At 48.6% G+C, this 24,818-nt stretch overlaps 1 protein-coding gene across 1 annotated transcript; it reads right to left on the reverse strand.

Moving 5' to 3' along the window:
* Positions 1-14,396: 14,396 nt before the first annotated feature.
* On the reverse strand, positions 14,397-22,604 carry Coq7 (coenzyme Q7, hydroxylase). Its single transcript, XM_051149291.1, has 6 exons — positions 22,442-22,604; positions 18,936-19,111; positions 17,653-17,767; positions 16,702-16,841; positions 15,109-15,177; positions 14,397-14,558 (listed from the first exon to the last, which is right to left on the reverse strand). Exons 1-6 carry the CDS (start codon positions 22,512-22,514, stop codon positions 14,481-14,483), a joined length of 651 nt encoding a protein of 216 aa, XP_051005248.1. The 5' UTR covers positions 22,515-22,604; the 3' UTR covers positions 14,397-14,480.
* Between the last annotated feature and the right edge of the window lie 2,214 nt (positions 22,605-24,818).

The following is a 24,818-nucleotide window of genomic DNA, read 5'->3' on the forward strand; positions in this document are numbered from 1 at the left end:
GTTTACCTCAAAAAAAAAAAAAAAAAAGAACAAACAAAAGAGAGAAAAAAAGAAAGAAAGAAAGAAACGATAGGGTTTCATGTAGCCTTGACTGGCCTAGAATTTCTGGTCCCCCTGACTTTACCTCCTAAGTGTTGAGATTATGGATGTACCCTACCACATCTATCAATTCCTCTGTCCCCTCCCTCTGTATCTCCCTTCCCCTGTCATCCATCCATCCATCCATCCATCCATCCATCCATCCATCCATCTATCTATCCCTCTATCTCCTCACTTTGTAGCCCACGATAGCCTAATACTCTGCAAAGCGTCTGCTCAGTTTTCCAAGCACTGGGATTCCAGACGTGCGCTCCCTCACCCAGTCTGCCACATCAATTGTCAGTCAGTAAGGGCTGGTGGGATGGGAGAATGAAGGATTGGGCGAGTTTCATCTCTGAAGTCCCTCAGATCAGTAAGGGGCCTTGCCCAGGAGAACGCTTTCCCTGATCTGCATTTTAGAGACCACTGCCTAGAGTTCAGTTAGAGGGAAGCTTCTGTCTGGCTAAGATGAAGAGCCAAGAGAGAACTAATGAGTTTCTGATATAATCAGGTACCAATAAAATGGAACTATATGAACCAAGGCTACGAGAACTGCAGTGCAGCCCCTGCACACTTAGAGACTAATCCATCTGCTCCATCCCTTTGTCTCTGAGTCATTTCGTGGACACCAAGTTCCCACTGACATCGTCTGGTGATGTCATGGTGAGAATCTGGACAGACATTACATTTATGGCCCCAAGTCCAGCAGGGCCAAAGAAACTCAGAAGGGAGTGGAACCAAAACCATAGAGCCCAAAGAGCAATTGTGCACAAAGTTTGTAAAGTGAGTCTACCACACACAAGACCTTCTCTTCCCTGTGTCTGCTGGCAGCATCGCAGAGCATTTCCTCAGCGGAAGGCAACGCTCTAACAGGTAGTCCCACATGCTGTAACCTACGCACAACTATCTTAAGAGGCAGCTTCTGTCTTCCAGTGAGACAACTGAGGCCCAGGCAGGCTGTGTTCACAGCCTGGGGTCCTAGAGCTTGCAGTGGCAGAGCTGGGATTTGAACCCAGGTCTCTCTCATCACTCTGCACATTGCTTCAAATTTGTTGTTTCCAGATTCCCTGCCTCCTGTTTTGAAGATATTCTGTTTTGTTTTTTGTTTTTGTTTTTTGTTTTTTTCTTTTTTCCTGGTCTGGAGCAAAATAAGACATATGAAGAGAAATTTCCTAAGGTTCCATTTACAGTAGAGTCCCCCGGCACAGAGCAGGGACGTTTCAAATCTAGCACTTAGAAGGGAAAAAACTGTATTAAGTTCAAATTGCCTTCCGCATGTGGGGCAGAGGAGTCTGTGGCACACACTCATTAGGGCCACTGAACAGCGGCTTCGGCCTCATGTGACCCATTACGTACCCATTTCACTTTTAAATCCCATGAACACAAAGTGGAGTGCAGTGAGATGCAGGCGCGTTGGAGAGTGAGTAAGATGAATGGATGGGTGCGCAGAGGGAAGATAAAATGGGCCAAATGAGGGGAAGTGACGAGTCTCCTCGCCTCTCACCCCGACCCCCGTCGCTCATATTCATGGCTACAGGGCTGGTAGCATGGGTCTCGTCTGTTTCTCTGTTTGTCTGGGAGGGTTTTTGTTGTTGTTTGTTTGTTTAATGTTTCGAGGTAAATGATAGGCATAGGATTCTCTTTAGATGCTGCTGGCATTCGGCCTCTCATTGGCTGAAGCACTCAGATTCTCCAGTATCGGAGAGCTCCAGGTGATTCCAAGGGACCAGGCGGTGTCGGGGCGGGGGTGGGGGTGGGGGGGAACCCAGCTGCCCTGGAGGTGGTGGAGCTTTAAGAGGCAGGCCTAGCGGGAGGCGACCAGGCCCTTAAGGAGAGATTAGTGCCTCCTCTCTGGAATCGGCCCTATAATTTTTCTCAAGTACAAACACATGGCAGAGAGAACAGAGGGGAAATGGGGGGAGGGGAGGGGTGAACCTCAGGGAAGCGCCCCAGCTGCCCTTGTGAAAACCCGCCTCACAGACTAACCAGAGCTGGACTCTGCTGACTCCCTCACCTGCTGTCTGCAGTCTGTTATCTGGTAGAACCTGTAAGAGGCGAGGCCTTCCTCTGCCCTGCCCTGTGCCCATCCTGAGTGACCTGGGCTGAGTGCACAACTCCTGCACTGGCTCCCACACATGTGTTTTTCTATGGAATAATTTTTGAATCTGTGGCAATTCCAAACGTTTTCACTCGAGCAAATGTTTACCCCGTCACAGACAGATCCAGTTTCTTCACGATCACTCCTGAAGGCCTTGGCCCTTCTCCATCGCCCCCTCCTGAGGACAAGCCACAACGCTAGATCCCGGCCACTCTGGCTGCCTGGAGCCTGAGCCCCGTGTCTGCCACTCCCACCTCTGGCCATCAACCTGAAAATGCCAAGCTGCCTTTGTGCGCCTTACGCACCTTACACTTGAGCACAGAGGCCCCACAGGCATCTCCCTTTGTGGAGGGCACACTGTGAGGAGGAAGAAGAGGTGAATTTGGCTGTCTTTTTATGGTTCTCTGCAAAGGTCAGGCTTTGTTTTGCAGCTGGAAATGGCCTACACCATACTGTGTGCATAAAAGGGATGGATTATCAGCCTGCCTTCCCATCAGGCCTGTGCTGAGCACACAATCTACCTTCTTTCTCTTGGGCAAAACCACCTAAGGTTCAGTTTGATGAGTTTTATTTCTGACCCTGCATGAAGGGTTGTCTCTCGACACTAGTATCCCTCAGAGGGCAGTGGTGTTAGCCAGCTTTGCAGGATAATCCCCAAATACCAGGAACTGCATACAAAGTCAAAGGCTTAGTTCAGACTCAAGGTTTAGCTTCAGACTGTGGCGGGCTGGTCCCCAAGTCTGTGGTAAGGCAGTACATCCTGGTAGGGAGCAAAGAGCAGCAGAAATGATCGCCTGGCATGGGGGGGGGGGGAAGTTGGGGGTGTTGGGGTGGTGGTGAGGAATTGAAAGGGGAAGCACCCCCCACGGTGTGTGTGCGTGCACATGCATGCATGCGGTGTCGTCTCTAAGGACACCCTGCCCCAAAAGACAGAGAGCCTTCAGCTAGGTTCCACCCCATTAAAGGTTGTGCTGTGCCTGGAAATTAGACTGGTATGCAGTATTTTCAGACTTTCACCCAAGGAACGTCACTCACTCATCAGTCATCTCGGATGCCCAACTTGTGTGATACGCAGTGTGAGATGGGTGTCTGATGTGCACGAGAGTGAGGCATCACATGGAAACTCGGCCTCAGAGGCCCACAGCCACGGGGAGGAACAGAGAAGCAGAGTTCTCTGAGCAGGGCACCATTGTGCCGTGGAGGACTTTTGTTCACTGACATGTGTATGTGTTCACGTACAAGTCATGTATGTGCATGAATATGTAATGAATGCCCCAGGATGCAAGTGAACGCTGTGTTAGTTACTTTTGATTGCTGTGATTTAAAAAGAAGAAGAAGAAGAAGAAGAAGAAGAAGAAGAAGAAGAAGAAGAAGAAGAAGAAGAAGAAGAAGAAGAACAAACAGCACCTGAGAGGGACAATCTACAGAAGATTTCTTCCGTTTCATGATTGTGGAGAGTCCATGGCCAGGCATGGTGGGCTCTGTCTGCGGCGCTGAGCGCATGAGATGCAGGTTTCCATAGCAAGCAAGGCCAGAAGCGGTGGGGTCGGGGGTACAGCTGCCGAAGGCCCCAGCAGGCTCCACAGCTGCAGACACCATCATAAGCTGGTGGCTGGGAGTGCAAACCATGAGCCTACAGAGGGCACTTCAGATTTAGGGGTGTTGGAACCCCCCCAAAGTCACTCCCCTCTCATTGCCTCCTGGTTGCCACACAGAGAATGACTTCTTTGCCACCTACTCCCTGTCACAGACCCCACAACAGGGGAGCCAGCAAACCCTGAGCTTTCTGAGACTGGGCCAAAAATAAATGTTTTTTCTATTTGATGGTTTTAAGTGTTTGATGACCACCTCCTCCATCTCCTCTCTTATCAGAGCCTCAATAAGAGTAATGGCTTTTTTGTTTTGTTTTGTTTGTTTTTGTTTTTCGAGACAGGGTTTCTCTGTATAGCCTTGGCTGCTCTAGACTCACTTTGTAGACCAGGCTAGCCTCAAACTTAAAGAGATCTGCCTGCCTCTGCCTCCTGAGTGCTGGGATTAAAGGAGTGTGCCACCACCGCCTGGCAGGAATAATGGCCTTTTACAGGACATTTTCTGTTCTTTTTCTTTGGACACCATCCTGCCCCTCAAACATGTAACACAGATAGTGACATCCTTCCTCTTTATCCGGACGAGTGGACACAAAATAGATTTTATGTCCCTGGATTGTTGGCTGACACCCAGAACTTTTATGTCCTAACTTCACACCCAGGAAGCCTCATTCAGATTTCCACTCTGGCGGATGAGTGAGATCATTAGCAAACAGCCTGGTGCTGGAAGGGCGCAGGACAGTGACTTTCTGGGTTGAGAACGACCCTTCAAACCCTTTCTACCTGCCAAGGAAAAGAATTAAAATAAAGAATAGAGAATTAAAAATAAGATTGAGGAGGTAATATTTCAGTTTGAAAGACGAATTCACCCTGAAGAGTCGGACTGCAGGCAGAGTGGGAGGTTGGCTTGATTTCTGGTGAGACACTCGGTGGGTCTTTTCATTCCCACGGCTAGGATGCCATTTGGCACAGGGAAGATGGAGTGCTTTTGCATTAAAAAAAAAAAAAAAAAAAAGTTTTCGTTACCCCAAACCAGGCACTTCCCTTGACTTCCGTGTATCTGCCCTGTATTTTGATCACACCCCTGATCATTCTGCCGATGCTCATGACTGACTCAGACTCCCTGTAAACCCTGTGGTCCGAGTTTCCAGGGACTCAGAACCGAGAGAAAGGAGAGGAGAGGAGCAGAGAGAGACAGAAAGAACAGAGAAGGAAAAGTACAGGAAAGAGGAGATGGGGAAAAAGAGGAGAGAAGAGAGAATGGGCACAGGATGGGTAGATAGGTGATCGATTGATTGATAGGTAGATGATATAGATAGGTAGCTAAGTAGATAGGTAGGTAGGTAGGTAGAGACATATACAGGTAGATGAGTAGATAGATAGGTGATAGACAATAGATGACAGGTGAATGGATAGACAACAGATAGATGCAAAGATTGGTTTATTAGAAGGAACAGACTTACAGTTACAAAGGCTGAGGAGGTCAGGAGAGCAGCTCACGAAATCCAGTCTGCACAGAAGGCTCTAGAAGTAGGAGAGCCAGTGTGACACAGACAGCTCCCCATTTACAACACTCTGACTTGAAGCCTTTTCACCTTTACGATGGTGCAGGAGCCACGCCCAGTGAGCTCTGTGCTTAGAGCACCGAGCCAAGGCCTTTCCCTAATGAGATGTGGTGTGATCCTCGCCTGTAAGGCTGGGCACTGTCAGAGAGCGAAGCTCCCCATCAGCCATGCAGCAATGAAGGGCACAAGGGCTCACTGTAGAGTGCTGTGCTGTTAAGACCTCTGAAGCCCGGCATGGCCTATAATCTCAGCAGTTGGGAGGCAGAGGCAGTCAGATCGCTGTGAGTTTGAGGCCAGCCTGGTCTACATAGCAAGTCCAGGACAGTCAAGGCTACACAGAGAAACCCATCTTGAAAAACAAAAACAAAACGAAGACGTTTGAGAAGTAAGGTACATGAACATACTTTCTTCTTCTTTTTAAAAATGATTTATTTCTTTTTATTTTATGTGCATTGGTGTTTTGCCTGCATGTATGTCTATGTGACACGTCCCTTAGTGTGCCTCTACTGGGTGATGTGGGGAGCGTGGGGAGCCAAGTGACTCATGTACAGATCCTTGGGCTCTTCCTTTAACAGAGTGCTTAATTTCCTATTAGGCACAGAGGTCAGATTTTTGTGGCCCTTCTGAATAGCATGTATGAATTCCCATTCTGAAATTATTTTATTCCATGGCCTTAGAGCAAGGTTTACCTTTAACTTAATTATTCTTTTAATGACCATGTGGCCTTATTTACACACACACACACACACACACACACACACACACACACACACATATACTGCATCAGCAAGTAAGCATAGGAGGCTGCATCTCAGCACAATTTTTCATCTTGGGTGGAGGCTGCTTGGTAGTTAGGCTCTGAAAATACCAAACAAAAGCTGAGGGTGCTGGTGCAGCTTTTGTTTGGTGTTTTTTCTTTCTTTCTTTCTTTTCTTCTTCTTCTTCTTTTTTTCTCTTTTTTTTCCTTTCTGCTGGGGAGCAGGGGAGAGGGGCCACTCACAATTGCCTCCACCTGCTGAAGACACATGACTCAGAATGTGCTTCCAGCTGCTGAGGCACCAAAGCGGCTGGAGAAAAATAGCAAAAAGAGGTCCCTTCTTAGTGGAAAGCAGTGTGCAAAGTAGGACGGTGGAAACCCTGCGTCAGCCAAGAAAGCAAGCTGTGAAGTAGAGGGAACGTGCCCATGAGGGCAGACTGAGGCGGTCCTGGAATCAGTCATTACTTCTTAACCTAGGCTGCATATCTGAGCTCCCATGTGGGGTAACATCCATGCATCCCAGAGGCCGGGCCTGGGCAGAGGTGAGTCTGTAGAGTTCACCTTAATCTCAAGAGCTGATTCTGATAGGCTGGCTTACTTACCAGGGATGAAGCATTTGAAATTCTGTGTGACCCTAGGAAGATGAGTGGACTTTCATTTTTGCAGGCAGAGATGACGGTTAATATTGGTTGTGGGTAACTTCCTGAACCACGGAGGAGACAGGCTCTGGGCATGCTTGAGTGGTTGGGTAAGCCTCTGGGTATGCACATGAGGGCGTGTCTAGGTTGAGGAGGAAAAGACCCTTCCTAAACCTTAGGCACCTGTACATGGCTTGGAGTCCTGCACTAAGGAGAGTGGGGAGCAAGCAGCAGCTTTGTCCTCGAGGGCAAGGGCGGGTGCCATGTGACCAGGTGCCTCTAGCTCCCACTGCCAGGTCTTCCCGGCATGCTGGGCTGTATCTTCAAACGATGAACCCAAATCCATCCCTTCTCCCTTATGTTGCTTTTGCCAGTTTTGTTTTAATCACAACAGAAAAAGTACCTAAGAAAAAAGCAGCATGAAGAACTGAGAAATTCTCAAAACCAAAACAGAAGCAAACACAGCAGCAAATAGATAAACAAACAAAAATCAAAAGCATTTGGGAAAAGAAAGGGTGAAATAAGCTTGGCCACCCCTGGGCTTGGGTTGAGGCACTGAGGGGCAGAGGGCTGAGCACCAGTAGAGGGGAGCCCTCCTTCCCTCCAGACTCTCAGGGAAAAGCTCCCAGGGCTCACCCCAGCTCAGGAGGGCCGTCCGACTTGCAGCTACTTGTGTCCTCCACTTGATTTGAGTCCACCTAATATATTTACCTTAGATTCATTTACAGATGTAGCCTAAGAACCTGCTCAGCTACGAGTGCTGGGAGATCGTGAGAAAGAGATAACAAACAGGCGAGGCGCTGGGGGACAGGGGCGGCGAGGGCTTCGGGTAAGCGGTGAGTATGGGGTGGGTTACAGAAGCAAGCAGCGAGGTGGAGAGCAGCTGAGCCCATGGATGGGGGGAGGGGGATAGTTAATGTGAGAGTCAGGGTGTGCAGGGAGAGCAGGGACCATCAGGTGCCGCCCGGCGCAGGAAAGCCCTGAACAGGCATGGCTGGCTGCTCCCACATTCTCATCTCTCTCCCTTTTCTGAAAAAATAAGTGAATCCATAAAGACCAGAACACCCAACTACGTGGGCAGCGCCACTTGGAACACTCCAGCTCACCCTCCCATCTCGCAACGCTCAGGTGTGACATTTGGGGGGTGTTCCCCTTTTGCATCAGAGATCAAAGGGTGCAACAGCCAGGGCCAAGTTATCCACCTTGTGTAGTTCCCTGCCTCTCCCAGGTGCCCTTCACCCAAGCCACCTGGAACTGCCCACTGGCAGCTACAGTCTGGGTTTGGGCTTCGCTCGGTGTGCGCGCGCCCCCTGGAGGCCGCCGGCGTCCTGGGTCGTCCTCGGGGAGGCATCCCAGGCACGGTCCTGCGAGGCTGTGGTAGTACTCCGGGAAGCAGTGCAGACCTGCATGCCTTTAATCCCAGCAATCAGGAGACAGAGGCAGGTGGATCTCTGTGAGTTCAAGGCCAGCCTGGTCTACAAAGCGAGTCCAGGACCGCCAAGGCTACACAGAGAAACCCTGTGTCAAAAACAAAAACAAACAACAACAAAAGCCCAACCCCCCCCCCCAAGAAACCAAAAAACCCACAAAAGAGCAGGTTAATGTGTTTTCTCATTGTTTTCATTCCCCCCACCCCCAGTAGGATACATCTTGTTTCCTTTCCCCTAAACCAAGGATCAAGCCGTGTTCTGGAGACCTTTGCAAGGCCCTGGGTGAGGCTCAAAGACAGTGGGGTCTCCAACAGTGTTAAACCCTTGCACCACAGGGGTAGACGTGTAGTTCCATACTTCTACAGCGAGGCTGCAACCAGCATCACCAACAAAAACTCCACCTTGAGCTACAAGTTCAGAGGGTCCCCTGTAGCAACACCAGGGCCAGGCAGAAGAGAAGCTGGTCCACAGAAGCTGGACCACAAGTGGTGTCGCTGGCATCCTCCACCCAGATGTGCACCATCATTCCCCGCCAAGTCTCGCATGGTCAGCGAAAGAATCGAATGGGAGCACTGGCAACTTATTGGGGGGGGCACCGAGAAAAGTCTCTCCTGAAGTAACCATTAGCCAGAGAAGGTAAGCACCATCAAACAAAAACTCCCAAGGCCCTGACAACCACTTGGCCAGGACGTGGATTCTGACTGGGGTGAGGGAGCACACCAGGCTGCAGTAACCACCTGCTCTCAGGCGGATACCATTCCAGTTAGAGTAGGGAGGAAACTGGGGTTGGGGGCGGCAGCACCCGGAGAAGCCTAGCTCAGCTGCCCCTGGAAGCACAGTGCTCGCAGGGACGGCTCCTTCATCCTTGCATCGGCTCTGGGTTCCATCCAACTTTAAATCGTATTTCCCTGAAAGGGAAGACAAGAGGAGCACTGACTATGTGAGGACATGCTGCAATGGGCTAATGACAACACGGGAGGTCAGAACCCCTCTGGCCGTGTTCGGGCAGCTCTCAGAAGCACCGAGCACCAGCCCTTCATTTTGAAGGGGAGGCTAAACACACGGAGGCTGACTGTAAAACCTTTCGAGTGGCTTAAAAGCGTTGCTATGGGACAGCCAGAACCGGCACTGGAATCTCAGAAGACGCTCTCTGAACCTCTGCCCAGAACTGGAGAGGCAGAGACCGGAAGATCCTTGAAGCCATATGCCCACCAGTGCTGCTGAATCTATCCACTCCAGATTCAGCGAGAGACCTGTCTCAAAGAATAAAGCAGGCAGTGCCTGAGGAAGATGGCCACCAGTGGCTTTTTGCCTCTCTCTCCCACATCCCTCACCACAAACACATAAACCATGGAGTGTCTGCTAAAGGCCTGGATTGCAACTTGCTTTCAAAAACAGCATGGAGCTGTGTAATTTAATTTTTGTTTCTATGGCAGAAAATTCACACTGTTAAACTGGGTCGGTGGGTTTAACTCTATTCACAAGCTATATGCCGGGTGGTGGTGGTGCATGCCTTTAATCACAGCACTTGGGGAGGCAGAGGCAGGTGGATCTTTGTGAGTTCAAGGCCAGCCTAGTCTACAAAGTGAGTCCAGGACAGCCAAGGCTACACAGAGAAACCCTGTCTTGGAAAACAAAAAAGCAAAGCAAAACAAAACAAAAACCAAACAAGCTATACAACAGGCACCACCAATTCTAGAACATTCTTATGATCACCCACACCCCCACACATACACATAGACACCCTTATGTACTAGGAATTACTTCCTCCCTCCCATGCCCCACTCCAGCCCCAAGCACCCACCAATCTCCCATGTCTCTGTGAGCAGCCTGTTCTGGACATGTCATACAAATGAGGTCAGAAGCCGCCTTTGGATCTGGCTTCCTTCACTGAACATGTGTTTGAGATTGTGGGAAAGTGTTAATGTGACATCACCACTTTGACCAATGTTTAATACACAATTCGGGGTACTCACACCAGCATCCCTCTCCAAGACTCTTCTGGTGCCCCTGTCCTGAACCCCTGTAGCCACACATGCTTTAAGGTCCATCCACGTAACACCAGGGACTGATGCCTCGTTTTTACTGATGGCTGAGACCATCTTTCATCCAGTTCCTCAACTGACGGGCACTTGGACTGCTGGCAATTAGGCTGCCATGGACACTCAGGTACTAGTGTGTGAACCTGTTTTCATTCCGGTTGGCTTTGCTTCGTGACTAGCGGCACCCAAGGGCTGCTGTTTCTTCTCCCCCTCCCCCTGCCCCTCCCTGATGACTACTGATTGTGAGCACCCTCTCTTAGCTGATCGTCCATGCAGACGTGGCTCCTCTGAAGTAATGTCTGCTTAAGTCCTTTGCCTGTTCTTCAGCGGAGCTATTTCTTTTTGCTGAGCTGTAGGTGCTCTGTGTGTTGTTTTTCTGGAGGGAGGGGGTTTGAAACATGGTCTCTCTATATAACCCAGAATATCCTGGAACTTGCCTTGTAGACCAGGTTGGCCCTGAATTCAGAGATCCACCTGCCTCTGCATCTGCCTCCTGCATACTGGGATTAAAAGCATGAGCCACCATGCTTGGTTTCTTTATGTAGTCTTGAAATAAGTGTTTTAGATAAATAATTTGCAGGCACTTTTCATCTCCTACATTTTTTTCCTCTCAACATCTTGACTTTTATGGCATAGGTTTTTAGTTTTGATGGGGTCCAGTAATGGGTTTGTTGTTTATTTTGTGGTAGGGCTGTTTTCGGTCATGGTGTTTTACTGCAGGGATAGAAAACAAACTAAGAGCCTGACGTGGTGGCGCACACCTGTAACCCCAGCACTCAGGAAGGCAGAGGCAGGAGGATCTTTCTGAGTTCATAGGCCAGCCTGGTCTAAATGTGAGTCCAGGACAGCCAAGGCTACACAGTGTGCGCCACCACACCCGGCTACCCCCAGAATCTTTACTCATTTAATTTATTCTCCCAAAGATTGTCATCACAGAGACAGAAACTGGTCTATGACAGTGGGCTTCTTCAAGGGTGACAATGAAGTCTGAACTCATGTGGGGGGTGGTAGGGGACTTGATGGCCACTGTCTCAGGGGAAGGTATTCCAGGCCAAGGGCACATGGACTGTGGAGAGCATCAGATAGGCCTGTGCTTGACATTTGTAAGGAGCACAAAGAGGCCAGTGGCTGGAGCAGAGTGAGTCAGAGATGTATCCAGAAAGCCAGGTCACCTGGAATCCCTGCCGTGGGGACCTTGGCTGCCGTGGGGACTTTGCCAAGGAGCTGCAAAAGCTGGTTGGGGTGAGCTGAGCTGGCAGACTGGAAATGGATTGTGGGAGGACAAAAGTATGGAGGCAACTTCTGGAATTACCTAGGCAAGGAAGTGAGTGCTTGAACCCCAGGTGCAACACGGAAGGTGCCGGGAGGGTTTCGTATATTGATGCCACATTCTCAACAACGAGGTGGAGGTGACAGAGGTAGGAGTCAGGGCTAAGGGCAGTAACCTTGCCTCAGCACCAGAACACAGGCATCGCTGTTAGCTATCAGGGAGGCCACTTCGGAAGCAGACCTGGAACTTCAGGCAGGGGTTCAGCTTGGGGCAGTTTGGCCCACAAATTCTTTTCAACTTCCAAATGGAGGCCCTGGATGGGAAGCTGGGGTGGGAGGCCAGCACAAATGCTCACAACGAGACAGGCAGGGGAGACAAGAGGGTGAGGGTGCACCTGGAGCTTGTGGCATTAGGAGTGAGCCAGGAGAGCCTTCGAGGTGGTTTGTGGGTCCACTGTTTTCTCCACCTGCTTGAAAGCATCACCCTTTATGTCTTCTGCCTCTGTCCCTTCCATGTCCCTTCCTTTAAATGGGCACCTGCTCTGTACTAGGACAACTGACCTCACACGGGAGAGACAAGAAGACGGCCACTAGTGAGACAGGCACAGCAGCAACCTGAGCTCCACTTCCAGCCACACCAAACTATACTACAGACCACAGCCATCTTTACCCCTTCTTCCCCTGTTTAATTACTACTACTACGTGGCCACAAAGTTAAAATCACTTTTGCTTTTTTCTTTTTCCCCCTTCGTTTCATATTTATCCGTGCACATGTGTATTCTGGTCCTGGGTGTAAGAAGAGGGTGTTCGATCCCCTGGAGCTGGTGTCATGGAGGGCTGTGAGCATCCCAGTGTGGGTGCAGGCACTGAACTTGGGTCCTTTGGAGGAGCGAGTGCCCCTAACTGCTGAGCCATCTCTCAGCCCCTTGATTTCTTTTCTTGATAGAGAGCCTCACTTGTGGACACTACCTTGGCCCTAAATTTGTAATCCTCCTGCCTCAGCCTCCTGAGTGTTAAATCCACTGAATGGCAGAAAAGAAGAGGTTACAGAGCGCTGATAAAAAACTATCTGGTGTCCACCATCACCCAAAGCCTGAGCCACTGAAGCCAGCGCTATCTCACCATAGGTGCTGATGAGGGACGCTGGGCTATGGGAACTGCTCATCCCAGGACCAGCCGAGCTATGTCAGAATTCTTAGCCTACAAACTTGTTTTCCTTGCTGTGTTGCTCAGACTGACCTCCGACTCCTGCCTCAGCCTCGCAGAGAAGCTCCACAGGATGTTCTGCTGTGAGAAGAAAGCTGCTCATCTTTTTGCTGTTGTTATTTTGGTTTTGGTTTTTACACTGACAGGGTCTCACTATGTAGCCTCGATTGGCCTGGAATGTAATGTGTAGCCCACAGTAACCTACAGCTCATGGAGATCTGCCCCCCCCACCCCCCGCCCATGCTTCCTACATGCTGGGATTGTAGGCATGAACCTCCACTCTCTTGGTTTGTTTGTTTTTTTTAATATATTTTGAGTTTTTTTTTTAAACTATGAAACAGTTTATAAAAGTGCTAGATTTTAGTCAGTATGGCTTATTTGGTGGTAGCAGACCTTACAGATATTGCTCTAATTCAAGTTGCAAGTAATCCACAACTCTGTGTTATATTGTGGTTATTTGATGAGGCAAGGTGTCATGTATACTGTCCTCCAACTTGGTTTGTGCTGAAGATCAGCCTGAACTGCTGATCCTCCTGCCTCCACCTCCCAAGTGCTAGGATTACAGGCCTGCACCACCATGCCCGACTTAAGCATATTTTTTGACTGGGGTAATGCTGTCCTGTCTTATTCTACGAGGGCTGCTATTAATATACTGTGGGCCCAGGAGCTGGTGAACAGAAGAAACTTCTTGTTCAAAGCTCCAGAGGCTCTGAAGTCCAAGGTCAGGGTGCCAGCTGGTTGGTGTCCAGTGAGGTCTGCATTCCCACAGACAGCAGCTTTTGTGGTTCAACATGGAAGGGATGGGTCTCCCTCAGGCCTCTCTTCTTTCTTTCTCTTCTTCTCTTCCTCCTCCTCCTCCTCCTCTTCTTTCTCCCATCCCTCCCAGACAGGGTTTCTCTATGTTATCTTGGCTGTCCTAGACTAGCTTTGTAGCCCAGCCTGACCTTGAACTCAAAGCGATCCACCTACCTCTGCCTGCCGAGTGCTGGGATTAAAGGCGTGCAGCACCATGCCCGGCTTAGGCCTCACTATTCCCACTCCTGAGGGCTCTGCCCCTTAGCTGACCACCTCCCACCTTCTGCTCCCTTCACGTGTCTCCTCGGGTGAGGGACTTACCACCGCCTAATTCCATGGGCTCTGGGTGGGATTTTCAGGAGACTCAGCTGCTCAGACCACAGTGCTATGCCACGTCATGCAGACATCAGAGCACGCAGCCACTCCCTGGATGGACTCCCCAGCCTTGCTTAGCCCATCTTAAACAGCCCTGTGTTTTAAATTACTTTTTTTCTTTCTATCTGCAAACTCAACTTATTTTTCTCTAAAAGATTCCTGCAGGGGCCAGAGAGATGGCTCAACGGTTAAGAGCACCTGCTGCTCTTACAAAAGACCCGAGTCTGGTTCTCAGCTCACAACTGCAGGTAGCTCCAGAGAGCAGGCCTCCACAGACACCCACACACATGCGTGCACACACATAAATAAAAAGAAAAAAAATCTTTAAAAAAGCTTCCTGCTAACTAATGGATGATTTGTTGTTGATGGCTTGGGCCAAAATGACTATGAGACCAAAGGAAGACTAGCTGCGTGGACTGTAAGGTGAGCAGAGTTGGTCAAGCGCTGGCCTTACAGCACAAGGAAACCGAGGAAACCAGTGCCAAAGAGTTTTATTATTGAAAGACAACGGCAAAAACCCCAACTACTTCTTACAGTTTATTAACAAAATGCACATGGTGATAACTGTCCAGTCCCGCCTCTGCAAACACCACTCCTGAAGCTACAACCATCTTTTCTAGAAACGGATCAACAGACATACTTTAAAACCTTTCGGATAAATATATTGCTGCGCTGCATCCAGCCTGGATAGCTCTCTTCAGCAGGGCGTACGCAGGAGCCTGTGAGAACAAGAGGCTGGAATGTAGCTCAGTGGTCCAGTGCTTGGCTAACACGCACAGGATCCTGGGTTTGCTCTGTAGTACCCCAAGGGGGAAAATAAGCAAACGGGGCACAAGGTACGTTCAGCAGCAGAGCCCTCCACTTGCCTGGCATGGCCCTGGATTCAACCCCAGCACCTAAACAAACAGCAACCCAACCACACGCACTGCATTTAGGTTTAGATCTCAGACGAGGACTCAGTGGTCGGGTGGGGCTTGGGCTCCTCTGGATGAGAAATGGGAGCTGGGAAATGATTTAATTAGAAACAAAAGCCGTTTAGAACACCAGAAGCCTCGATGGCCACTGAGCCCCTGGGCTGTTTCTTGGGATAATAATAGAGCACACCACGGGAGCCTCACCCTGGACCAAGGCTGAGCTTGTGAGCTTCTGTCAACAGCTGGCTCCCTGCCTCTTGACCTTCACTTTCAACTGTCTCTTTCTGGGAACTGAAACCTTCACCCCTCAGCCTTTAGTGGTCCCCAAGGCGCTGCGGTCCCCGTTGGTCCCTACCAGCTCTGCATCATGGTCCAGTCCTGTGTCATGGTGCTCAAGTTCTTCATCTCGAAACTTCCTGATGACCTGGAAAGAAAAGGAACCACAAGTGGAGGTCAGCCCGCACTCCAGGTCACCCACCGCTCAGCCCCGGCTAGAGCTCCGTGTCCTCGATACGGCTGAGGTTGACATGCTTCTCCTGGGAAGGGACAGAGTTCCTCTGCCATTCCAGTGGGGAGAGCAGCCTCTCGAGACTAAACCATGGGTATGGCTCCAGTAAGCCTTATTTTTATGAAACAGGCTTGGCCACAGGCTGGAGTTTGCCAAGTGCTGACTTAGGTTTTAAAGATTAAGAGTTGTCACCTGCCTTAGTGTTCTATTGCTGTGAAGAGACACCATGACCAAGGCAACTCTTACAAAACAAAGCATTTAACAGGGGGCTGGCTCATAGTTTCAGAGGCTTGGTCCTTATCAGCATGGCAGGGAGCATGGCAGCACTGACCGTACTGGAGCAGTGGCTGAGCGCTACCTCCTGATCTTCAGGCCGAGAGGGAGACTCTAGGCCTGGCATGGGCTTTTGAAATGTCGAAGCCCGCCACCTCCAGTGACACATTTTCTCCAGCAAGGCCACACCCACTAGTCCTCCCAATCCTTCCCAAATAACGCCACTCCTCGATGACTAAGTCTGCAAACGTATGAGCCAAACACAGCGATGCTCACTTAGAACCCCAGCACTTGGAAGGAAGAGGCAGGAAAGCTGAGGGCCAAGACCAGCTTTTGTCTTAAGAAATAAAACAAACAATATCCAAATAAACAAAGTACTGGGGTGGGTAGGTGGAGGGATGGTGCTGAGGCAGGAGGATTCTCTGTATCCACAAGTTCAAAACCAGCTGGGACTAAATAGTTCCTTCTTTTCCTTTCAGAAAATTACCTGAGGCACTGCAGCACTTTAGTCATTCATCCTAAAGAGTTCATCGTCATTTTTATATTTTATTTTTCAGATTATAATCTAATTACAACATTTCTCCCTTCCCTCTCCTCCCTCCAAATCTTCCCATTTACCCCTCCACATTCTCCTTCAAATTCATGGTCTCTTTTTTTTCCACTAATTGTTATTGCATACAGCTATGCATTGTATACACATATTTATTTAAATATAACTCGCTCAGTCTGTATAATGCTACCTGTATGTATGTATGTATGTATGTATGTATGTATGTATGTATGTATGGCACTGCACAACCAATTGGTGTGCTCTTCGCTGGAGAAGGTCACCCCTCCCATCTCAGCTTTCCTCCCTTGCCTCTGGTGCTGTGTGTACGGACGAGGCCTCGTGGACTTCGCTCTGCCCAGGTTAGTATGCTAGCTAGTGTCATCCTTGTTCGGCTCCTGTGCTACTGAGTCAACGGATGTGCAGAGGCCACGCACACCTAGACTCAGGGAAAAGACGGGCTCTAGGCTTCGCTGGGCCTCAGCTTACGGCCTGGACCTGGGCCTGGAAGAGTGTCCCCTCCCTCGGCTGGCTGAGGCCCTGCCTCCTTCGCACCCTGCTGCTTCCCTCTTCCCACCTGTCCCCGCCCTTTCTCCCTCAAGCAGTGCACAGCCAGTCACCTGCAGCAGCTCCTCATACTTCTCAGGGTCCTCCTCCATCAGCGTACGGATCTGGTTGTTATAGTGATGCGCAATAGACTCTTCTACGGCCACGGTGCAGGCCATCGCTCCTTCCTTCCCCAGCAAGGCAGTTCCCGCCCCTGCAAACGCCAGACAGGGTCAAGCACGAGCCACATGCTGCTGGTCAAGGACATTTGTGAGGCATCCTGACATCTGGGCTGGTTAACTCTTTATGGGGGGGGGGGGCTGTGTCGTGCATCTCAGGGTGTTTAATGGAGCCCAGTATCTACCCTCTAGGTGTCAGCCATACATGCTAGGCATAACCCCTGGACATTTAGATATTCCACTGAATGCCAGAAACAGTCACCCCAAGCTGAGAAGCAGCTGGAATTCATGTCAGATGCCAGCTCTTTTGAATGGATTTTTCTGCTTTATTTGGTTTGTTTTGTTGAGACAAGGTCTCACCATGAAACCCAAGTTAACCTGCAACTTACTGTGTAGCCTAGGCCGGCTTTTCCTCCCTCTTGCCTCTGCCACCTAAAAGGTTAGGTTGCAGGCATGCACCACCACACAGGCTCAATGAGCCTTGACCCTCCTGCTGAGAGCTAAGAGCACTGTACTAGGTTCTTTGCTCGTGTGTGTGTGTGTGTGTGTGTGTGTGTGTGTGTGTGTGTGTGTGTGTCCTGGAACTCACTCTGTACACTAGGCTGGCCTCGGATCCACAGAGATCCAGCTGCCTCTGCCACTCGAGCACTGGGATTAAAGGCGTGTGCCACCATGCCCTCACTCAAGCTGCTCTAAGGTTAGAATTGTCAGGAGACAGTGTCTGGCTGTGGCTGCACCATCCTAGCTTGTCTCTGTGTGGATCACACTTTCTGTTAATAAAAATGATGACTCTATCTTAAAGTAATATAAGATAAGAGCCCAAGCAGCTCCTGGACAGACACATACCCAGTGCAAAGCCTGCCACATTCCACAAGGGCATCAAAATTGTAGGTCGGACCCTGAATGCAACCATCAGCTCGTTGAACTTTTTCAAATGATTCTTCTCTTGATCCCACATTTTCTGCGGGGGAAACACAAAAGGAGGCAAGCATTACAGCGGCCTCTTGCTATGCCCTGAGGACACAACACACCGGAAGTGATAAGGAATTGGTATAATGCTGTCTTCCAGCCCCTTAAATATCCATGAAATAAAAGCGAAACACAAAAGAATCTCTTGGTGGGGGGGGGGGGGATGGCAAAGGAAGAACCAAGGCTACACCTCAGACATAACTAAGAAGAGTTCCACTGCCACAACTCAACCAGATCCACAAAAACTTCACTAACAGTCAGCTTGCACAGCAACCGTTCTGGTTCTGAGCCACTGGCTCAGACAACCGCAGATGAAAATAGCAGAAAAGAACTGCGTCCTGAAAATACACAGACTGTTCCCAATAGAAAACAAACAGCAAATGAAAGGCAGTCCCCTGCACTGGGGGACTCTCAGGAGCCCTGATATGCTTCCACATAGAGTGTGCAGAGGCCACAAGCAGACATACACCATCTTACACGTGGGATGAGCTCTGGGGACTGGGATGTCTGTGGGGAATCCAAAGGGACACATGCTAAGTTACCATGTGTCACGCATGGTGCCAATAGCTCTACATGAACTTGTTTATTACCCAACCAAACCCAATGAGCTGGGGTTACCAGGCTAGTTTGCCCACAGGGAAGTGAATACCTAGTCGTCATGTGACTTCTTCAAGGTCACAGAAGTAGCTGAGAGGAAACATGGATCTTTGGGACTGTTAACCCCTCTCTCTGGCACTCTGTGCTATGACAAGCCTACAATAACCTCCTGGCACGTAGAACATTGCCCTAATGGACGGATTTGCAGCCTTTTCTGCCATGAAACATTCACACCACAAATACAGTCCATTTCCATAACAACTTTTTCGTCCTTTTACTTTTCCTCTCTCCCCATTCTTTCTTTCTGACCTGCAACCTCTTATATAGACCAGGCTGCCCTCCAACTCACAGAGGTCAGCCTACCTCTGCCTTCGAGTGCTGGGATTACAGGCATGCACCACATGCCCAGGCATATTCAATTTCTATCTGTGCTTTTACATAAACAGAACATATGCTGTGTTCCTCAGCACCTCCCTTTAAAACACACAGCCAAAAGTATTACTGTGGGCTTCAGACACACCGCCAGTGCAATAGAACAAGCTGAGACTTGGAGAAGAACCCACCTGAATGACAGGGCCCACACTGGTCCGGCCCAGCACAGCCATTTGCCCTGCATAGATGCGGTTCGCTGCATATTCACCAGCGTGATCCACCCGAATTATTCGATCCACAGCTGCCCGGTTAATACTATCTAAGGTCATTCCTGAACTATGAAACCTGATGACTCCTCTTCCATAAGCTGCAAGGAAAATGCAAATGACAATCTTTCATTATCCACACAGAACATTGATATTGTTCTTTTTATTCTAAACAAACAAACAACAACAAAATCTTTACCCACTGAGACATCGCACTGGCCTGTTGTCCTCTTGCAGACAGAAGGAAAGACTTGTTAGAACCAAGGCCATAACCAAATCCCTGAGGGCTGGACACGTCTTTCAGTGCATTCTTTGTCTCCTGCACTGCTCAAACCCCAAAGATTTCACTGAAAGACGGGGACATATGGCGATCTGGAAAGGCTGAAGCCTGTCCTCGCCAGGCAGCTGACATGACAGCTGCTTCAGGAAAGGCTTCCATCCCAAGCTGCACAGCAGAAGGCCCCAGAAGCTGCGACGCCATGTTGCTCTCCCCCAGGCTCCCTGGGAAGTGGCCTGTGTTGGTATTCTGTAGCAGCTAAGGGTACAAGGTCTGACAACCCAGGTTGGGAATGTCAAAGTTCTTTAAGACACCAGTTCCATGGACAGGAGACTGAGACCCAGCCAGACAAGGTTTGATCACACAGACTAAACTCCTCTTCAAAACCTAAATTCTTCTCAGGAAACCAAGCAGCAAACACTTCCACTCTCTAGGCCCCAGATTAGGGGAATCTCAACTGCTTATCTCCTCCCAGAAAGGTCTTATAGTCAAGTGTGCTCACCCATAAGAAAAGGGAAACCACAGGTCTTCTGGCTTGTCACTCTACCAGTGCCCTAGGTTGGTGCTATTTAATGTGTTGCAGGCTCTCTGTTATGTCCACCATGTCTTTGGAAAATACTTTTTACCCAGGCAAACTTCAACATCCAGAAAATGGGCGAAAAAGTTCACACACATCTTCAGCTCTTTCATTAAGAAGACTTAAGGCCTTTGGACACAAGGCCACAGAGCAGTTTGGAGAATCTGGTGTATATGTGTGCTGTAGCCCTGAACATGATGAGCTTTGCTACCAAGTAGAACTTTCGATGCTATACCTATTTATTATGGCACTAGAGACCAAGCCCAGGGCTTGGTACGTTCTGGGAAAACAGTCTACCACTGAGCTACATCCATGGTCCTGGGATAAACAGCGCACTGTGTGCAAAGAAGCATGACCTCTGCAGGAGCGATGGCTCAGCGGTTAACAGCATTGACCTGCTCTTCCAGAGGCCCTGAGTTCAATTCCCAGAAAGCACATGGTGGCTCACAACCCTCTAAATGAGATCTGGTGCCCTCTTCTGGCCTGCAGGTGTATATGCAGATAGAGCAATCGCATAAAATAAAGCCGACACAAAAAATAAAGCCGACACCGAACCTGGAACCTCAGGTCTTCTGCCCAAGTGTAAGGCATCAAACACCCCACACTGTCTTCAGATAGTGAGTCCCTATGGTGTGTGGCCCACGTTTTATGGGAGAACAATGGGACATAATCGGTGACCTGTTGCTTATCTGTGTCCAATTCAAGGGCCCCGCACAATTAGGTTAGAGGCAAACTAATCAGTACTCTTTAAAAAGCTCCTGAGGACTAGCACGGAGTTGAGCAGGTGGGCCAAGCTCACACAGCTGGCTTTTGAGGTGTGAAGAACAGGATTGCTTGTACTGAGAACACACTGGACTGTTCCCTAAAATCCCACCTCTCTTCCAGATTCAGGCACTCAAGGACTGGGAGAGGGTAGTGAAGGCTGTGTTTATCCTTTTATCTAACCAAATCAGTATAGCTATTTCTTATCTATAAAAATCCCTTATCTATAAAAATCAGGAGGCAGAGGCAGGCAGCGCACCGTGAGTTTGGGGATATCCTGGTGAACACAGCAAGTTACAGGTCAGGCAGAGTGAGATGTGTCTCAAAAACAAAAACCTACCCAATAACAAGCCTATTTTTATTTTTTTAAGGGGAAACACACACTTAAGATTTTTTTTTTTTTTTTACTATCATGACTTTCACTATCCAAGTGACTTCATAAATGAACACAAATTATTCTTGTTACCTGTTCACTGGGTTAGCAACAAGCCTTAAAACTCACATCCTCGAGTCCTGACAGCCTTGTTACACACTTTAAAATACAACTGAAGGCCAGTGCTAGAAGCTCTTAAGTGTGCTGATCCAACAGGGATGCCTGGGAGGTTTTAAGTGGCAAGTGAGAATATCTTAAGCGGCTTATGGACACATAAGTAACATATTAAGAGGCTCTTAAAAATTCTCTTCCATTTGTCATCAAGGAAAACCTCTCCATTCAGCTAGCACGTCTTGAGTAATATCCAAACACTTGCTGAGCATGCTTCATTTTCAGAAAGAACAGTCTTGGATCCAGCCTGGGTGGGCACACACAACAGTATCTAAGGAAGTTTCATTTTTTTGTTATCACGGTGTGTGTGTGATTACGCATTGATTTGGGAGCAGGCAATACTGGCTCACTGTTTACCATAAGGATGTGGTTTCAATGAAATTATTTAATAGGCTACAGTCATACAAACACACACACACACACACACACACACACACACACACACACACATCTCAAAACTGCAAACAGTATTGCCATCAGGCAAAACAGAGGTCTAATGCCTGAAGATTCAGTTTTGAGAAAATGACCTCACAATTTTCTGAGGCAGCTCGGGTGAGACATGATTCAGACCTAAATCCAGACCCACCTCTCTCCGTTCCAAACCCAAAGCTTCTCATATTTTGCAATGCAAACAGTCCCGAGAGAAGCTTGATAAAAGTACATATACCAGGGCTGGAAAGAGGGCTCAGCAGTTAAGAGTGTGTACTGCACTTGGCAGAGGACTACTTGAGCTGGGTTCCCAGGGCAAACATACAGGGGCTCACATACCGCCTGTTATTTCAGTTCCAGATTCAAACTCCTATTGTAGATGTGTGTGTGTGTAAGCGCGCACGCACACACACACACACACACACACTAATTTTGAAAAATATTAAAATAAATATAAAAAAGAAACATCTAGACACACACACTCATAATAAAAAATTATAAAAAGAAACATATCAACCCAGCAGATAATGAGCGGGACCCGAAAATCTGCATTTATAACAGGTTGACGGTGACGACGGAAGGCTATTTTGCTCGAGAAAGTCCCAGTGGAGACTACAGGGACACTGCAGGACACTCAAGTGCCACACCTGCATTGACGTCTGGTCACTGGTTGGTAATCACTTGGTTCACCCGTTCCTGTCAATCACTTCGACGTGTACTACAAACCCCACCCCACGTCGCGCGCCTGTGACGTAACGAACGCCTTCCCCGTGACATCCGTGACCTCCACCTAGTTCCCGGTGTGGAACCCGTGCCGGACCGCGACCGCGAGCGGCCGGTACCTGAGAAGGGCCTCCAGACGCCAGGGCGCGGGCGCCACACGGAAGCAGCGGCTAACGCTCCCGTGCCGCTCATCGCTGGTGAAAATGTAACCACGGCCCAAGCGTCCGGGCCAATCGTGCTCTCGGCTCAGGATAATGACGCAGTAGATGCCGTGGGCCAGGAGCCAACGGAAACGCCCCTAGGCCCCAGATTACACCCTATTGGTTGGAAATGACCACTGCAAGTACCCTATTGGGTGTGATCCCTGTCAATCATTGGCGCGTCATGAAGGTGCCTGGGCTTAGGATGCCGAGTTGACCTGGTGATGCCACCTAAGTGGTCCGCCTTCTGTCTTGGGAAGGCGACTTTAGGTCACTGTTGGGGCCTTTGATTCCCACGCCTTATGGGAATTATTTTTCTTATTAAAAGCCCATCCACACCTAAAGATCAGTAGTAATTACCTGCTAAAACACGCCAGTTTTCAGTTGTGATAGTTGTAGGCCAGAAAGTTCATTTCACAGTATTTCCTGTCCCTTCTCAGTTTTCAGATAGTTGTTTCATATATTATTCTTTATACTTTCAGGATTGTCCGTGGCTGTGTATTGGTGCACATTAGTAAGATGGGTGTGTGTTGAGGGAAGGAAAAATTTAGCAACATACATTTAACAGTTTAAAGTGCATTTCCATTAATAATGACAGCTAGGGTCTAGCCAATAGACACGCATTTTCAAGTAAGGAAGTAATGTATATAAGGAACAAACAAACAAAAAGCATGCCTGCAAGGATGTACAGTGTTTACTATAGGTACCACCTGAGCCTGGCTTTAGGAGAGTTTGGTTTTTTTTTTATATATTTGATTCATAGCTACTGTAAAATAATTGAAGCTACTAAGCTGTTCTATGTAACTACAGTGTTCAAGTTAGTACACTAGAGTAAACTAAGATGAGCCCAAGTACTCTACATTAGCCATAGTAAGGGTGCTGTAACATTTCTGTGTAATCTTCAGCTTAAGTCTGGCTCTTAAAGCTGTCACATGTTCAAAACCTTTCCCATGTATTGCACTTCTAGATCTGTCCTAAAGAGGAAAAAAAATGGTTGAGCTGTATGACGTCCTAATTATTACTGGAAACTTTTGGAAGTGAAATGGTTTTTAAAATGGGGCTAGAGAGATAGCTCAGAGGTTAAGAACACTTCCTGCTCTTGAAGAGGACCTGGGTTTGGTTCCCAGCAGCTGCCACATCCGGAGACTGACAACTGCCTGTAACTCCAGCTCCAATGGCTCCAGCTCCCTCCTCTGATCATGTAGCTCAGGCTTGCCTCAAACTGGTGATACAGCTGCCTTGGCCTCCGGAGCTTACAGGTGTGTGTCAGTTCAATGCGTTTTGAAAGAACTTTGGATAAAGTGATAAAACATTTAATTGGAAAAAGTGAGAATGCTACATTTTATTTCCTTCCCTGTGTGTATTTGTTTTTGTGTTTTTGGTTATGGGACAAAATCTCACCCTGTATCCAGGTGCCGCGGAACTTGCCTGGACTCAGGCTGGCCTTGAACTCTGTCTGTCTACCTGCCTCAGCCTCCTTGATGCCTGTGTGCTTCATTAAAAACCAGTTGTGTGCTCATGTGTGATTTTAGTTTTTTCTCTGTTGTTTTCAATGGTCTCAGGCTGTCTATGGTAAATAGTTTTGTGTTTCCAAAAGGGAACAAAGAGAGTGTGTTTCCCTAGTCAGGCTCTGAAATATAAAAGCACATTCGCCTTATTTTTGTATTTTAAATATAAGGGCACTACCTCTGAAGGTGGGACACCCCATGTTTCAGGCATTTCTCATGCTCTGGACAGACTTCTGGTAAAGCCATACTCTCCAGAGTAAAGATGTGAGAACTCCAGGAGTTCTCACAGGGTCAGACTGTGTGCCACCATGGAAAATGAATTCTTCAGTTCCCACATGCTTAGCATAGTGGCCATCTACCATCAGATTTTTGGCTGCAAGATCTTATTTGCTAACTTAACAGTTAATGCAAACTAAAGACCTGTCTAACTGGATTCTCCTCTTTGCTGGGAATGAGAACATTGTGTGACTGCAAGAACCCGCAAGTCTGCTCTGTCTTAAAAAAAAAAAGAAGAAGAAGAAGAAAGAAAGAAAGAAAAAGAAAAAGAGCCAACAGCAAAAGAGGGCAAAATGGGGATGTTTGCACAGGCTTTTAAAGTTCAATTTTCCAGTGTGTGTGTGGTGGGGGGAGTGACAAAACCCACTTCAAATACCCGTTAGTGACTGCATGGTTTCGGGGAAAGTGCTTTACTGTTGTGGGACGCTATGTCGCCATTGAAAAGGAGGTAGCCACTTGACTAGAACTGCAAGATGTTATTAAAGAGAAATTGAGAAATAAGTATTCACAAC

The sequence above is a fragment of the Acomys russatus genome, chromosome 7, assembly GCF_903995435.1.
Source record: "Acomys russatus chromosome 7, mAcoRus1.1, whole genome shotgun sequence".
Lineage (NCBI taxonomy): Eukaryota > Metazoa > Chordata > Mammalia > Rodentia > Muridae > Acomys > Acomys russatus.